General features: G+C 38.3%; 1 protein-coding gene across 1 annotated transcript; it reads right to left on the bottom strand.

The window, feature by feature from the left end:
• Positions 1-13,420: 13,420 nt before the first annotated feature.
• On the bottom strand, positions 13,421-16,751 carry LOC143576508 (protein CNGC15b-like). The gene is made up of 7 exons (XM_077060580.1): positions 16,519-16,751; positions 15,822-16,359; positions 15,197-15,409; positions 14,825-15,117; positions 14,636-14,747; positions 14,303-14,539; positions 13,421-14,212 (listed from the first exon to the last, which is right to left on the bottom strand). The coding sequence occupies exons 1-7, from the start codon at positions 16,545-16,547 to the stop codon at positions 13,532-13,534; spliced, it is 2,103 nt and encodes a 700-aa protein (XP_076916695.1). The 5' UTR covers positions 16,548-16,751; the 3' UTR covers positions 13,421-13,531.
• Positions 16,752-16,961: the final 210 nt, after the last annotated feature.

The raw sequence follows: 16,961 nt of genomic DNA on the forward strand, positions 1-16,961 counted from the left end.
GTCTTCTTGAGCTTGAAGGTTCGGACAGGCGGGGACGAACCCGATGGAGCCGGCCTCTTCACGCCGGTCACCGTCGTCGTCCTAGGCTGCTCGGAGGTGACAGCTGTCTCAACCTCCGGAGCAGTGGTCTCACCATCACCAGGGTTCCCCGCCGCCTCTTCACTTTCGGTCTCCGACTCAGACCGGTTCCCCTGATCGGCAGTGGAGGCAACCTTCGCCTTGCCCTTCCCGCCAGCAGCCTTCTTCTTCCTCGCGAAGAAAGGACCATCTGCGGATTCCTCATAAGAAGATGACAAAATTAGAGGAATTCCAGCAGAGGTTTGAGCATTGAGAGGGCGAGGGTTAAATAATCTTTTACCTGGCCGCGTGGCGCTCAGTATCACGTGGCCCGGCGGGTAGACCTCCACAAACCGATCCGCAGTTTGCTCAAGGATGGGCAACTCGTTCTCATCAAGAGCACGAGTACCCATCCGAGCGGGACCACCGCTCTCCCGCGGCTGCAGAAGATATTGCAAGTTGTTTCCCTCTGAAAATAAACAGAAACAGTTAGAAGAAAAACCCTAAATCAGCAAAAAGATATGAAGCATACCGTAAGGGATAGAGTTCAAACCGTATTCGAGGACGATAGGAATCTGTGGCGCCACTGCCTCGGCATCCTTCCACACCCGGCTCATCCCGAGCATAACCATCCCGGACTCCGCAAAGCGGTAAACCGAAGTCTGGATACGGGAAATCTTGGAAAACCATTCCGCCTCCTGGTAGTTAGAGGCGTGAAGGCTCGGAAGTGCTCTCCCATTCTTGAATGTCATCGCTATGGGGACGACACGGGCAGAGATGTAGAAGAACTCTCGCTTCCAAGACCGAAGACTGCGCTCGGTAGCACAGATCTTCAAACCCTTGATCCAGGTGACCAAGGTGTACCAGCCTTGGATGCACCTCCAGGAGTAGAAGGTCATCAGGCGGTCGACATGGGGCTCCACACCCAGAATGAGACACACCCATTCAAAATGGCGGATCTTGGCGATCGCCATTGGGTGTACCTCCGTCAGGTGCACACCGTGTCTTTCCAAAACACGGTATACAAACTTCGTCAATGGGAACCTGAGATTCCCATAGACGAAGAATGCAGCATATACCCCTATCTTGCCCTTGGGGGCATCGTACACCGTCTGATGAGGCTCAGGAAACTCAGGCTCGAAAGGCTCGAGCATGAACTTCCTGACGATGTACTGATACTGGTCGACGGGAAGAGCACACTGGCACTCGCCAGCAGTACTCTTATCGTCCTTGTCAGAAGTGAACATCAGATTCTCGGTGTATACCTCGGACTCCTCGGCAGTAGCCTCAGCATCACGAATGGAAGACATATTTTGGAGGTATGAAAGAGAACGATTTCAGGAGAATGCTCGACGGAAAAGTTAGAGTATTCGCCGGAAATCGCTTAGAAGAAGGAAGTGAAACTGTGAGTTGAGATGCATCCTCTCCTCCCTTTACATACTCATCGCAATGAATGCGATGAAATTAATGCGGAAGAGAGAGGAAAACGCAGGTGCAATGAAACTATGACACGTGGAAAAAGCAAGCTGGCAACAGCTGTCGACAGGACGCGCGCCGTAAACTTCGCGGCCACGCGCCCAAAAACTCGCGCCCACGCGCCTGAAAAAGCGTCTGGAATGACCATATACTGTCACGTCGCCATAACTTCCTGCACGTCCTGAAACTGTCAGAAGAAACCGTCGGACGACGCAACCGTCCCTTCAACAGTTTAGACTGTTCTTATCCTTTCACCAACTCTTCGAATTTCAAAAAAATTCAAAAAGATTCAAAAAGATTCAAAAGTAAGCGGGACTATACCCCCTTACCTTGGTAACCAAGTAACCGTAAGACAGGTGCGGGTACAGTGTTCAGGCAAAACCCTTCACATATCTAGCACCAGTAGGGAATTGAAGCCAATAATACCTCGGCAACCAAGTAACTATAACACGGATGCGGGAACAGTGTCAAGGCAAAACCCTTCACAAACTTAGCACCCGCAGGGAATTGAAGCCAGGAATACCTTGGAAGTAAAGTAACTATAAGACGAGTGCGGGTACAGTGTCAAGGCGAAACCCTTCACATACTTAGCACTCCGCAGGGAATTGAAACCAAGAATGTTCTTCTGGGCCATGCTTGCGGAAACGGAAATAACATCCCCGCATAGCGGGAACGTTGAGAACTAGATTGTTTGAAGCTCCAAGATGGAATTGGTTTAACATAATTGATCACTATGTTTAAAAACTACCAAAACCTCATGGAGAATCTACAAGTGGAACTCAACGCTCCTGACTTGCGAAGAGGTTACAGACCTACCCGCATCATACCCAAAGATCAAGCAGAAAAGTCGGGAATTTCTGCACGTGACATTAGGACTTTCGCGGGAAGAATCCTCATGGAAAACCTTAAAAACTAAACCCTTTTCAAAACCCCTGCTTAAGTCCAAAAGTTCACCTCACTTATTAACAATTCATGAGAAGAACATTGGACTGGGGGGACTTGAAGAGGTAGGTCCCAGCAGAGCCCAGTTGGACCCGCAAGACTCACCTTGAACAGGGACGTCTGCGCGATGGGACCCGCAAGACTCACCTTAAACAGGGACGTCTGCGCAGTTGAACCCGAAAGACTCACCTTAAAAAAGGGATGTCTGCGCAAAGACCAACTGGATCTGCAGGACCCACCACGCTCAGAGAGATGACGTCCTTACGCGCAGTACGCAAGCTGTTCCCGCAGGAAAAGCCTCCCAATGGTAACGTACTCCGCCTGTTCCCGCAGCTGCGGATACTAGCCATCAGGGAAGGCTACCCGCACTAACAGCAAGGCTACACGCACAAAGCACTAACTCTCAAAATAATTCAGTAATGTCACCTGAAGAAGGAATGAGCAAGCCGGGAACACTCCCGCCCAAAGCCGGGAACACTCCCGCCCAAATGAGCCAGTCCGTACGCTACTGGAGGATCTTTTGTACTGTACCTGCCAAGGTATGGACAAAAGATCTGACCAAAGCAGCGACAGCTCACTGACAATAGTACGACGAGGAGCACGCTCCAGTACCTAATGTCACTATCAGCCGCTGCCTACTCACCAACCCCTGTCGTGGCACGTACATAGCCTGCAGTTGGTGGAAAAGGAATAGTATACAGCCGGCCTGGTCACTATCAGCCGCTGCCTACCCACCAACCACCAGCATGGCACGTGCGTAGCCCACAGTTGGTAGAACAGGAATATTATACAGCTGGCTGTATCTGCTTGGAAACCTACATTCGGCTATAAATACTCCAACACCTTGGAACGGTATCATCATCTTATATCTTCATATATTATCTGATATCTGCTCTAGTCATTTCTCTTAATATACACTTATATTCAAGAGCAATCTAGTCTGATTCTCACGCCGGAGGATGGTCACAAGGAGGTACCCCCCCTTCTCAGTGACGAGCTCACGGTATCTGTTTTGCAGGTCATCAGAAGAATAACCATCTTGTCGGACCTAACCCTCGTGGGAAACATCTATTTAACCCCCAGGTTTTCCAAAATTCTGAATGCTTGTATTTCATATTGATATCATCAACGAGCTAAAGTTTACTTTTGTAGTTCTTGTTTTATTTTTTATTGTATTTAATTTAGTTTGTATTTCACATGGGTGGATCGAAAAAATAGAGAGAATAATTATAATGCATTGGTTAAAGTATAAAAAGAATGGTTTAAAGAAAAAAAAAAGTATAATAGGTTGATTGTATAAAACATTTGAAAAGGTTATAATACGTTAGTTAAAAATAAAAACTAGATCTATTTAATTAATAGTTTTTAATTACACAATTTTGATAAATAAGTTTTCAATCAAAAGTGTGTTCCCAAAATGAAAAAAGAAACTTAACAATATTAAAAACATTTGAAGTACGTTACAAATTGAAGGTTTAAACTTTAAACGTAGAATCCATATTATTGATTATGCTTCCGTAAGCACCAAGCATATAAATTAATTTGCACTACAACTCTACAAGACCATATTGTCAAACCCAAATTTCAAGAACAAATCATATAAATATATATATACAATAAAATGAATTAACAGCATAAAAAATTGACAGAATTACAAATTTTGTCCTTTAAAATAAGACGAATTACGGTTCGTGTCCTTTTCTAAGTTTCCTTGCAGGCGGTGTACTTTAAACATTTTTTTCCTGCACGTTATGTCCTTTACGCTAACTGGGTTAGAAAAACTCAGTTAAATACCCTCACGTGAGGCGCATGTGAGGGTATTTTTGTCTTTTCGTCTTTCTGACTCCATACTCTTTCCACTGTTCCTCTTTCTCTCTCTAATCTAAACCACCGGAAACCACTGCCTTTTTTGCAGGTGGTCACCTTCTCCGGTCACCATCAAACCACTGTTCCTCTTCTCCGGCACCATCTCCGGTCACCTGCCCCCATCCAACCTCCGGCAACCACTGCCTTTTTTGCAACCAGCCACCACCACCGTTCACCGCCACCATAGCTTCGCCACCAGCACCATCAAACACTTAAAACTTAATGTATCTAGGATGCTCCCCGAAGTACCCAGAGATACCCAAACGCAACCAACAACCACTGGCATTACCTGACATTTATAGACAAGTACCCAAACTGATAGCGACATTCCAAAGTATCCGAATACACATAAAACATTTGAAACCCAATCGGTGGGCCAATCCTAATACCCTAACACAATTACAAAATATAGCAACCTGCTCTGAATTCATTACCAATCAATTGCCACATTTGGTGGTAAGTTCGTTCCAATTCATTACCAGTCAAAGTTTGGGCATCGAAAACCGAAAAAACCGTGACTAAACCTTCCAATTGCAGAGAACAAGAGTATGGGGGTGGTCGTGTAGATTGGAAGAGGGTTTGGGTTTGTTGGTAACGTCGGCGTTAGCGATTATTGTTCGGAGATTATTATTATTATTATTATTATTATTAGATAAGGATAAGAATTTGGGTCGGCGATTGGAGAAGAGGGGGGGATTGGGGTGGGTGAAGCTGGGGGGATGTCGTGTTTGGGTGGATAAACCACCGCCACTGGCGGGACCTTGAGTTAGGTTTAGGAGATACATGCTTCCTGTCGCCGGCCGGAATGGATTTGGTGAAAGGGGAGGTGGATATGGCGGTGAACGGTGGTGGTGGCTGGTTGCAAAAAAGGCAGTGGTTGCCGGAGGTTGGATGGGGGCAGGTGACCGGAGATGGTGCCGGAGAAGAGGAACAGTGGTTTGATGGTGACCGGAGAAGGTGACCACCTGCAAAAAAGGCAGTGGTTTCCGGTGGTTTAGATTAGAGAGAGAAAGAGGAACAGTGGAAAGAGTATGGAGTCAGAAAGACGAAAAGACAAAAATACCCTCACATGCGCCTCACGTGAGGGTATTTAACTGAGTTTTTCTAACCCAGTTAGCGTAAAGGACATAACGTGCAGGAAAAAAATGTTTAAAGTACACCGCCTGCAAGGAAACTTAGAAAAGGACACGAACCGTAATTCGTCTTATTTTAAAGGACAAAATTTGTAATTCTGTCTAAAAAATTAAATAAAATAGGAAGGAGATCGAAGTCCACTTTTCATGAAGTAATATATAATCAAGAAAACAAAAACCCTTTTCTTCTTCAGCAAAACACGCATCAAGAATCAAACCAGAAGCTTACACACCATCATCAATAGCTAGTAATTTAATAAAGTCAAAGATGGCATTGGTTGACTTTCTTGGTTGTATGAATACGAAGCAAGTTGTTCATCTCTATGGCTTTTGCCAAACTTTGGCAACCAGTCTTGGAATATAATTAACTTTCATGTAAAAGTGAAACCAAGATCGAACTTTGGGTGGGAAATGGCCCTACACTTGCTAAAACAAATACTAACAAATATACTAATTAGGTGACTAATTCCAGTTAAATAAGACACTGGTCAGTGGTCAATAACTAACTATATAAATTAGTCTAATTATGTTTCTTCTAATTGGATATATTAATTAGGTGACAAATTAAATGGACCAGAAGTGGACGAGTTGGATAGTGAATCAAATAAGTCACGTCAAGGTCTAACATTGTTATATATTTAAGAGATATAATTTGTGTACCATGTACAAACTTTACATGAAAATTAATAAAGGATAGAAAGAACTTAACTAAAATCTCTTGCTTTCTGCAACAGACGACGTTAAACATAATACAGTGAATGACATGTTTGTTATCATAACTATCTACATTTATTTATGCTAAAGTAGATTGTTAGTTAGGATATGGTAGTGGATGGGCTACAAATTGCCACACGTGGCGCGCAGTCAGTAAGGGGTGAGAATTTATTTTTGGGGTGTAATGGTGTAGGGGCTACAAATAGTAATATGTGTGTGTGTTTATAACACACACATATGAATATAATAATAATATTTCCTTTCTTCCTTCCGGCGACAAAATCCTCCCGCCCCGAAATCGCTCTTATCGCCCATCACGAATGGCCTTAAGAGATTCAATGGGGAAATTATTTATTTTAAGTCTTATATAAGATGTAAAGTAAAGTTGGAAATGAAATGAAATGGCTTGACATTCCATTTACATATTTAGTTTCAGATGACGCACTTTTAAATTCCACATACATTAATGATTGAAAAAAACTTGTCATTAAAAATAAAGAGATTTGACGCGACGATTATTGAGTATTATAAGAGAATGAATCACATATTTGTTATTATAACTATTTACATTTATTTATGCTATAGAACATTGTTATTTATGAGATTCAAAAATCTGTGGAAATTAACAAATTTAAGTCTTATTATGTAAAGTAAAGTGGGTATGATATGGCTTGACATTCCATTTACATGGTTTGAGAAAGGACGAGCCTTAAGATCGTGAACAAGATTTTTGAGTATTTCACTATTTCCGAATGTTGCTTATCAAGCTACTAAGGCACCTTAATTAAATACCAAGAAAAGTGAGATTTGAAGTACATTTTTGTTTATTTTTAATTAAAAATCAACATTAAAAACATGGCATGAGTAGCCATTGAATTTGGACCAACGTTTTATTTGGATTTAGGACTAAAACTCTATATATCCTGATACAAAATAATGAAAATATAACATGTACATCTTCTTATAGACTATGAGGTAGCGGGGGAAAAAGACAGTATAGAAAAGGGAAAAAGGCAAGCATAATTATGAACTAACTTTAAAAGTAAACAAGTCCATTAATATCATTTACGTTTAAAACAACATTCAACTTTAAAAGAGAGCTATTGAACATAACGGATATGACATGTACAAAGCGTTACATACTTAATTAAGTAGAACATGAAGAGGGCTCCCCTAACTATTTATCAACAAAAATCAAGCACTAACTATTAATAATCAACAAAAATCAAAGTGGTAACATCAAATAACATCTCTAAAGCCTAACTCAGAGTGGTGGTGGTATCCTCCTGTTGGTGGAGGTAAAGGTGTAATAGGGGTGAGCAATTGGAGGGTAACCGATAGGCATGCTAAGTATGTAGCGGTGGAAGTGCGACGATGGTGGAGGTGCTTCAACGGGCGGTCGTTACCACTAGTGGCATGAATCGTTGTGGGAGAGAACTATCATTGTTTATAGTTTTATTGTCACTAGATGTCGATAGTTCGTTGATAATTACATGCGGTGAACGAATAATGTTGGAAATATTACGTCGATGTTACTCCTTTGCTTAATATTGTGTAATCCTGTTGATCTATCATTTACTTATTTAGAAGCTCGAGTTAAACTAATTTTATCAAGTATGAGCTTTAACTTGAGCACATCAATGAACCAAACTCATCTTAGAAGTTACAAGGGCCTAATAATTACTCTCGAGTTTTTTCATTGCCACTGTTATAATTTAAAATTGTGAATAACGCTTAGTGTTGAGTCGTATTTAAATTTTTACATATACTATAATTTTTTATTTATCAAACATTATATTTATTTAAAATAAGTTTGGTTATCGAAAATATATTTTCAATTACATAATCACGTTTTTTTCAAGCCGAAATTAAGACAATACTGAAGCCTATCAAGTTATCAAGTCAAGCTCAAACTTGACTAGACATGTTGCATGTACCGTGAAAACTTGTCTAGGTGTCATATGGAGCTCAACTCAACTTTTATTGTATGCAACCCAACTATAACTTGTAAAACTTGGAGCAAGACCAACTTGAAGGACCCGAAAGGTTAATACGAAAAGTATTAAGGGTGGTACGGAAGATCTTAAGGGCGGTTTGGTGGAGATCCAAAGTTCAGTGACCAAGTTGAATAATTTGGTGTCATAGTTATATTTTACTTATTATTAAATAAATTAGAAGTCTAGTTTAATTATGTTTCGTAGTTTGAGTAGGATTAGAATTGTGAGTGCTATATAAACTCATCAAAAGGTTTTATTTGCGTAGAGTAGAGAAGAGAGTAGAGAGAGTAGAAAGTATTTTGTTCTTGTTTTCTATTAATGAAAAGAGTCGCATAAACGTTTTATGCAATATCGTCTTTGGTGTTCTTGATTTACTTGTCTAAGGTTTAACATAACTGACAAGTCTATAACTTTCAATTTCCTATGTAGCATAGATGATATCTCTGACTGTGTTAGGTGAATGCTTGATAATTTCTACTTCTTCTATATATCATATAATTCAATGAAATTTGGTATTGAAGTAATTTTGTGAATAGCTTTTATTCTAATCTACACGTATAAACATGAAATGTATGTTATGCAAACATACATTATACATATCATGTAGATACATATTTTCTGATATGCATTATATTTAGACTAATTAAAATTCATTTAGCAATTATATATCCCTATAGTATATTTAGACGCTGGTTTGAAAGTTTCTTCTAACAACATTTAGCAATCTAAATATACTAACATAGCACACACAAACTCCAGTTCCAAAGGTTGTTAGACATGTATATGTTTACTATTCTAACAACATTATCCTATCTTACAAACAACATATTTTATAAATATATAGCTAGACTAGATCTGGATAATATTCTAAGTTTCTAACAATATTTTTCTATCCCACACGCTTTACATGTTTTAATATATTAATTTTCGAACTCTTCAAGTTAATGAAATCTTCTTTTGTAAAAAGACATATTTGGCGTGTATATGAATTTCGGTAGCAACTATATGTATATATTTCCTCAACATTATTTATAATATTTAAATTCATAATTTTCTCTTCTGATATCACATGTTAATTAAATTATAGCAAAGTAATGAATTTTTAATATATCATCCTAAAGATCAGCTCAACAATTCTAATAGTCATTTGACATATATCTATGATAAACTGAAAAAGTTCCGGTTATTTTTTAAGTTGAAAATTGAAATGCATTTGTGTCAAATGATGTTTAGACAGATTATTAGAGTAATCTTTACGAAGATTATCAATCTTTAGTAACAGGCAAAACGGATTTTCGGTATATAACGTCTAGATTATCATACGGTTACTTTGAAGTTACTTATTCAAAAAACAAATAATTATATTTTACTTTTATTTATTTTATTAAACTTACGTTTTTCTCTTATAACTTTCGTTTTGTGGTTATTTTTTCTCTCAACATGTTGTATGACCTTTTTGTTACAACTTTTTTTTTTTAAAACAGAATTGTATTAAAAAAAATTGATTATTTTTATCATAAGCTATACGAGAGCTAGAACCGATTCTGGCTAAGCTGCATAACCGGAACCGGTATGAGTATTCGTTATTGGTGGTATCATAACGGTACGTTGACAAACCGAACCAATTCCGGCGAACAACGTTGGTACTTGCATTGGTGACCAATACCGATATGGTATACTATGGTTTTCAATTGATGTAAACCAAATGTCGACATTCTTTTGATCATATCAAAACTCTTTTTTTTTTCTCTTTCAGTTGCTATAGCGAGTGACTATATCATATCAAACCGAGCCAACACGTAAAGAATTCATGTCGTATCAAATGGGAAATCCAACTTGTTAGGTTAAAAATAAAGTTCAATTGAAATTAACTAAAACATGAGTGGCAATTATAAACTTTTTAGGGTGTATTTTTACATGAATTAACCAATTCATATGAAGTAGAATTATATATATATCCTCTAAGATTAGCTTCTTTTCTTTTAATGACACTTACATAAACCTATGATAACATATTAACATTACAGGTTCAGTTAGTTTTTCAAGCAGATGCACATGCACTCAAGCAGTGAAAATAGTGTATTAAAGCAGATCTTAAGCAAGCAAAAAGAATTATAGGCAGCAGTGTTTAATTTGACTTTCAAATTTATTAAATATGTTTCTTTATAATAATAATAATAATAATAATAATAATATATAGTTAAAAAGGAAAAACAAAATCAATCTTAAAAAAGACTATGCAAAAGCTTAAGCAACGCGGATCGGAGCCACTATGGAATTTAGAGGAGTCAAAATTTTGTTGAGAGAGCACTTGGTGGGCTTTGACTCGGTGCCAGATGGCCTAATTTTAAAGGCTGGCAAGTTCGACGAAGGCCAGTCATATGTCAACTCTTTGACTTATTGAAATTTTAATCTATTCAAATTTCAAGTTTCAAACATATGATTAGTTTTGCAACAAACTACGTAACTCTTTTACACCTAATTGCGCTATGATTTATTATTATTATTATTATTATTATTATTATTATTATTGTTATTATTGTTAAATAACCAACAAAAACTTATTAAAACTAGCAAGATGCTAGAACCGTCAAATACAACCACTAAACACGAAGGTAAAGAAAGAAAATTCAAACTAAGTTTCACCACCAAAAGCAAAACCATGTAACACTAACATCGAATTACAACCGAAACCTATCAATCCTCTCAAGTTAACCCTCTTTTTTTGAAGCTATGCTTGATCCAAAGGTAACTTAGCGATTTAATCTCTTCGTGTATACTTTGGACATGAATTGAGGCCCCATTGTGGACTAGATCGTTTCGTTTCTTCCAAAGGCACCACATTGTAACTAGGCAAATCGCATGAAAAACTTTTGCTAAATCCTTTAGAGCTGACATGTACCCATGAAGCTCCACCAAATCTTGAACACTAAATGCGAAAATCGGAGGTACCTTGCACAATTGGGAAATCAAGCACCACACCTTTTGAGCTTATTCACACAAAAAGAAAATATGGTCTGTCAATTCCTCCTCCCTACCACAAATGGGGCACTCGGTTGAACTTACCGGAATGCTTCTCCTAGCCAGAGTTTCAAAGCTCGGCAGTCTATTAAGCACAACTCGCCAAGCCACAAACCCACGTTTTTCAGAATCCAATTGTTCCATTCAAAAACATAGACGAGCCTGACTAATTCTTTTCCACCAATATGCTTTTAAGATTGCGGACGGAAAACTCACATGTGGGGTCACCGCACCAAAATATTGTCCTTACCGTGCTCGAGTGACACCTGTTGAAACATGGTTGCAACTCCCTAAACTCTTCCAAGAGAACCGGACCCACCGGGTTTCTACTCCAATCCCATCTTTCACAAATCACCCCATCCACCATGATTTTATTATTATTATTATTATGACGGTGCCATCACTACTTTGGTAGGTGGTCGGAATTTTACCTTTAATTCACCTAAGGGTTATTTCTATTTAACGTCATGTGTTTGAATCTCACTCATGTGTCATATTTCCATTTAAAGCTTGGGTGAAACACCACTAGATGGACTAACTCTCACGACATCGAACCCTCGTGAGAGCTTTCCAAGAGTTTAGCCAAGTGTTTTTAAACATACTATGACTCATTCTCCAAATTGGAGAGCCTCGATGATCCACTCTGGTCAGACTATGTTGCTTAACTGGGCCCACACTGACTTTGGAGTTTGGTTTGGGCGTTCACCCTGGAAACCATACCGTCGACTGTTACTTGACGGTCATTGTACCATCACAAATTCACAATAGCATAATCTCTGGCGTAACACACAGTGGGACGAAACAGGGTGGGCTCGGGATCCAAACTGACAACCTCGCGAGGCCTAGCTCAATTAATTTATTGTTAACATCCACCAAAAATAATGTAAATAGTGATCGAACTTGAATCTACATTGAAAAAACACGAACATTCCCCCGCAAACTATTTAAAAACTATCTAACTATTTAAACTTCCAAATTATGAATTAAAATATATTTAAATTAACACTTTCGAAATACTCCCTTCAACTTCCACTTTTTTCCAAAACTGACCCTTAACTTTATTGATAGCTCCCAATACTATGGTCAATATGGAGATCTTATTTTCCTAGAGAAAATATACATAATTAACATATTTTCACTGGATAAACTTAAAGTTTTTAAAATCACTATCAGGTTTTCAAAACCATAGCCAAACATGTTAAAAGGTTTATAACACGGGATCATAAAGTGTACACTCATTGAACAAAATTTTTAAAAAACCTAAAAGTTACATCTCTATGTAAACCTTAATACAACCTAAACTTTGAATATCTCACTGGGATGTGTCTGATTTTCAAGTTGTAACCAGTCACATCATCGCATGTGGCAACTTAAATCTCATCATTATTTAAGTAAAATTTGGCGCATTTTACACCGTTTGTCATTACGCTATACAAAAAGTTCATTTTTTTTCGTTCACAAGCACCATAAATTGGTCATTGGATGTATTCTTCTGGATTTTAAACAATAAGTTAAAAATTAATTATGGGAATGCTTTGTAGATTGACGAAGCCAGTGTTTCTTCATGTTAAATATAATGTTTTAAATTGTAGAATGAAGATGCATTTTCTTGTGCAATTCGGTTTTTATCATAAACACAAGTTGTCCAATCTCAATTTTTATTAAGTTATGGACTACACAACATGGGCTGCCTTACTAAAATATATTTGGGCCACTCTGGGTTTACAGTAGGTTAATGGGTCTGATCCATTTTTCTTGTGCAATTCCACTTCAAATTTAAAGGATGAGAAGGTGACAATAAATCTTTCTCCACACCTTTGGGCTCTGATCCATTAGACTGTAAACCCACAGCAGCCCAAATATATGTTTGGCATCTCACATCTGGCAGCCCATGTTGTGTGGTCCATAATTTAATAAAAACTAGGAGAACCAAGAACTTGTCTTTACAAACAAATTTCGTGTTTCTATCGGCTTGCTAGTTCGTTCCTTTTATGAAATATCGCCTTTAAAAAATATATAATAATAGTAATAATAATAAAAATAACTCAAGTACAAACACTGTTATGATACATACCTAGTTACAAAAGTAAATACATCTCCATTCTACAATATACAACATTCTATTTCATTTACATTTTGAAGAAACATTGGCCTATAAATCTACAAATAGGCATCATTTCCATATTATTATTATTTTTTGTATATAAGTTACACCCAATAACTTCAATATTCTTATGACTAGTTTCCTAGAGTATCACTTGCACCTTTTTAATAAATATTGTTAGCAAGTATATTTTTCTTTGAACTATCTTTTTCTCCAAATGTTCATTCTTCATCTACAGAAAAATCAGGCTCTGCTGGCTTCTGTAACGCGCTAACACTACTTGCTTTGGACCCCGGCAGCAAGCTCCCGGCCCTCCTACTCGCGCTATGACTCACAGCCCCAACCATTTCACCAATATGCATAACCGGACTCGCCTCCCGCTCATAATCTAAACTCGCAAAACTCTCTCGAGCCAGAAGCTCACTAGCATTCTTCCTCCGTTTATACCTCCTCCACGCTGCTTGCACAAAACAAGCAGCCCATGTCCGCCACTGGTGGCTGTAAAACCGAAACTTATGCCGAAGCTGTTTACTATGCAATCTCCTATATTGTGACGCCACGAATTTCAAATCTTCTGCTATGAGAGCAAAAGCTTCAACTTCAGAAATTGCTTTCACGGTTCGTGTAGACGACGGGATCACCACACTCGGCCGTGGGTCCAGGGCCCATGTCAGCAGCTCCTCCCCACAGAAGTCACCTGGCCCGATTCTGCATGAGTTGAAAAACCCGGTCCGGCCCCCGTTTGTGGTGTATGAGTCAAGGTTTCCTCGGATTATAAATAACATTTCGTTCACTGGATCACCCTCCCGAACCAAACACGTGCCTGGTGTACATAACGCCGGTTTTAACCGCTCACAGATCGCATCCAACATCCGTCCGTCCATTTGATCAAACAACGGGACCTGAATCATCAAAAACTCATTCTATGATTAATAATGTTGCACAAGTGAGCAACTATAGATTTTTTATTTCACATGTGAAATGAAACTTACCCGTCGAACCAGGTCGTAGCAAAGGTGTCGTTTAATATCTCGTCTAAGGTCTAAAGGAAGACCTTTGAGAAGCGACTCTTCATCAACTCCTCGAGTCGCCACCCATTTGTACTGATCGTATCTCCGGACAGCCAGCCGGAGCTCTGGAGGCAGCTGGCGGTGGCGCATCCATTGTTCAGTGTCGGTTCTCCGGATCCTCCATTCTTCTAATCGAACCGTTGTTGATTGAAGATAAGTCTAAGTGCATTTTACACAGTTAGTTTACATTAGATAAAATATATAACTCAGGGTCTATTGTACTCCTATAAATAATTGATAAATAATATACAATACCTGCATATTCCCGATCAACAACGCGAAAAGAACTAGACCCACGGTGGCTATTATTATTGCAAAAATGATCTCTCCGACATAAGTACTCGTCGACAAGTTTTGTCCTAAAGAACTGTATATATTCATGGGACAAAAACATCAGTAAACTTTGGTTATATATAAACTATTTATGTTGGACAAGAAAGTTACCTTAAATTCTTCAAGCCAAACCAAAGACAGTAGAAGTACTTATTAAAGAACAAAGCCGAAGTAACTTCCGATGTCACAGCTTCATCAAAGATGCCAAACGGATAAAAACCACTTGTCGGAAAACATTTTGCCGAGACATTACTTGACTGGAACCAAGTTTTTCTGTTCGGATCATTAAACCGTTCACAGTCGAAGAATTTATCCTCACAGGTTTTATCCTCAATAAGGCATACACTTCTCCAGCAGGATTCTTGTCTCTCGATGGACAGAACATACCAACAAGCTCCTATGACCTGCATCAACAATAACGTTGGAATCATGTTTTGTTAATTAAGGTTGTTAATATGAATATATGATTATAGTCTGTTTTACATGGCTTGCTAATATGTAAAGCATCAGATTATAAGCAGCTCCAGCCCATGCTGTTTCAGTCACAACTCCATTAGCATCGACTATTTGTGATGTTAGAGGGAATATAAGATAGAGCCGCGGAAGGTATTGAAAGATTATAATAAACCGAAGCACGTTTTTCGTGTTAGCCATGGTTGAACCACTTAAGTTTGGTATAATCAGCCAGATTAGCAACTGCAATAGTCACAAAGAAACAATTATTAGAAGAACTATTTATTTCATTCGAAGAACTATTCTCACGACCAGACCGGACTAGCCGGTAGGAACTCGTCCGGTTAAGCATATTTAATCGTTCCACATTTGAATCGACCGGTTAAGTATCAGACCGAATTTCCAATGATTTAAATTTTAATTTTTTTTCTTCGAAATCTCAATTTATGAATCATTTATTACTCAAGGCTACATAATTTATTTATTTTAGTCCTAATATTTTATTGAAATTGCAAATTCACATAGAACACAAAGTATTTTCATATTTTATCTTTAACACACACACACATACGATCTTTGGTCCGACCAGTGAACCAGTAAGGCGACCACGGTCAGATTCTGAAAACATTTAATATAAGTATAAAAACGCAAATACCTGAGGAAGAGGCAAGGCTGCAATGAGGTCAATACATAGACGCCCTCGGATATACTTTCTAGCAATTTTGTAAGAATCTATAACAAGTTCGCCTCTTCCAAAAACACGGGAAGATGGTGCCACATAAGCGGTGTGAAACCGAATATAAATCTGAATTATATAAAAAACATCAGCTATTGATCTCACAACGGTGAGAATGACCTCGAGGGTGAGCCCGATATTGATGCAGACGTTCTTGGGCCGAACGGATGGCAAGTAAAAGAACAAAGGGTCTACAAATAATGAAACTAAACAGGCTATCAAGAAAATATTGTTCCATTTTCGAATCGTCCGTCCTCGAGGGTCCAATATTTTCTTCCTCACTCTCTCGTAATCTTCCGAGAAAACCCGAGACAGAACTTTTGATTTCAAGGAGTGTTGATTTTCCTCGGGTATTTGTTTGCCATCAAGATTATATTTAACTTTAAATAAGTTGTTATCTTTGTTCATAGATGGAAGTTTTGTCATCCCAGTATTATTATGAGCATCATCTTGAAATCTAACAAAAATACTCAAATTATCAAAAACCACAATAAGTCATAACTAAGTGGTCAAATGCCAACAAGAATTTGACCAAGTCAAAAGTCAAAACAACTGAACAATAACACAATTCAAGAAACTGAGTCACAATTAAGCATAATTTGAAAGTGGGTTATACCTGACGGATCTTGAATTTGCTTGTAACATGATGGTATAGTAAAAAGATTGAATCTTTGAACTGGGTTTCAGTTAAAGAATATCAATCTGTGTTTGTACAGACAAACACGAAGTGGGTTTGCTTGTTTAAGGTTTGCAGACCGCTAAGGAAGAAGACCCATTAATGGTGTTGCTTCAAAAACGATCAAGAATCATGTGAAAGTTAACGAATTTTTGAACTTATTATACGAATATTAAAGTAGTATACTATATATACTACCCTTGTATTTAAACCGGGAAGTCCAGGTCAAAGGTTCTTTGAAAAAGAAACTATATTATAATATTATTATCTTTTGTTATTAATATCTGAGCTAGACAAACAGAGGCTTATTGCCTGGTCAAAAACATAATATTAATCGAAATAAAGTGAAACATGTGACAGGACATGAGGCGTGTAAAGTGAAG

This window comes from Bidens hawaiensis, unplaced genomic scaffold (assembly GCF_021521415.1).
Source record: "Bidens hawaiensis isolate Kalapana, Puna unplaced genomic scaffold, B.hawaiensis_p1.1 tig00028232_1, whole genome shotgun sequence".
Taxonomy (NCBI): domain Eukaryota; kingdom Viridiplantae; phylum Streptophyta; class Magnoliopsida; order Asterales; family Asteraceae; genus Bidens; species Bidens hawaiensis.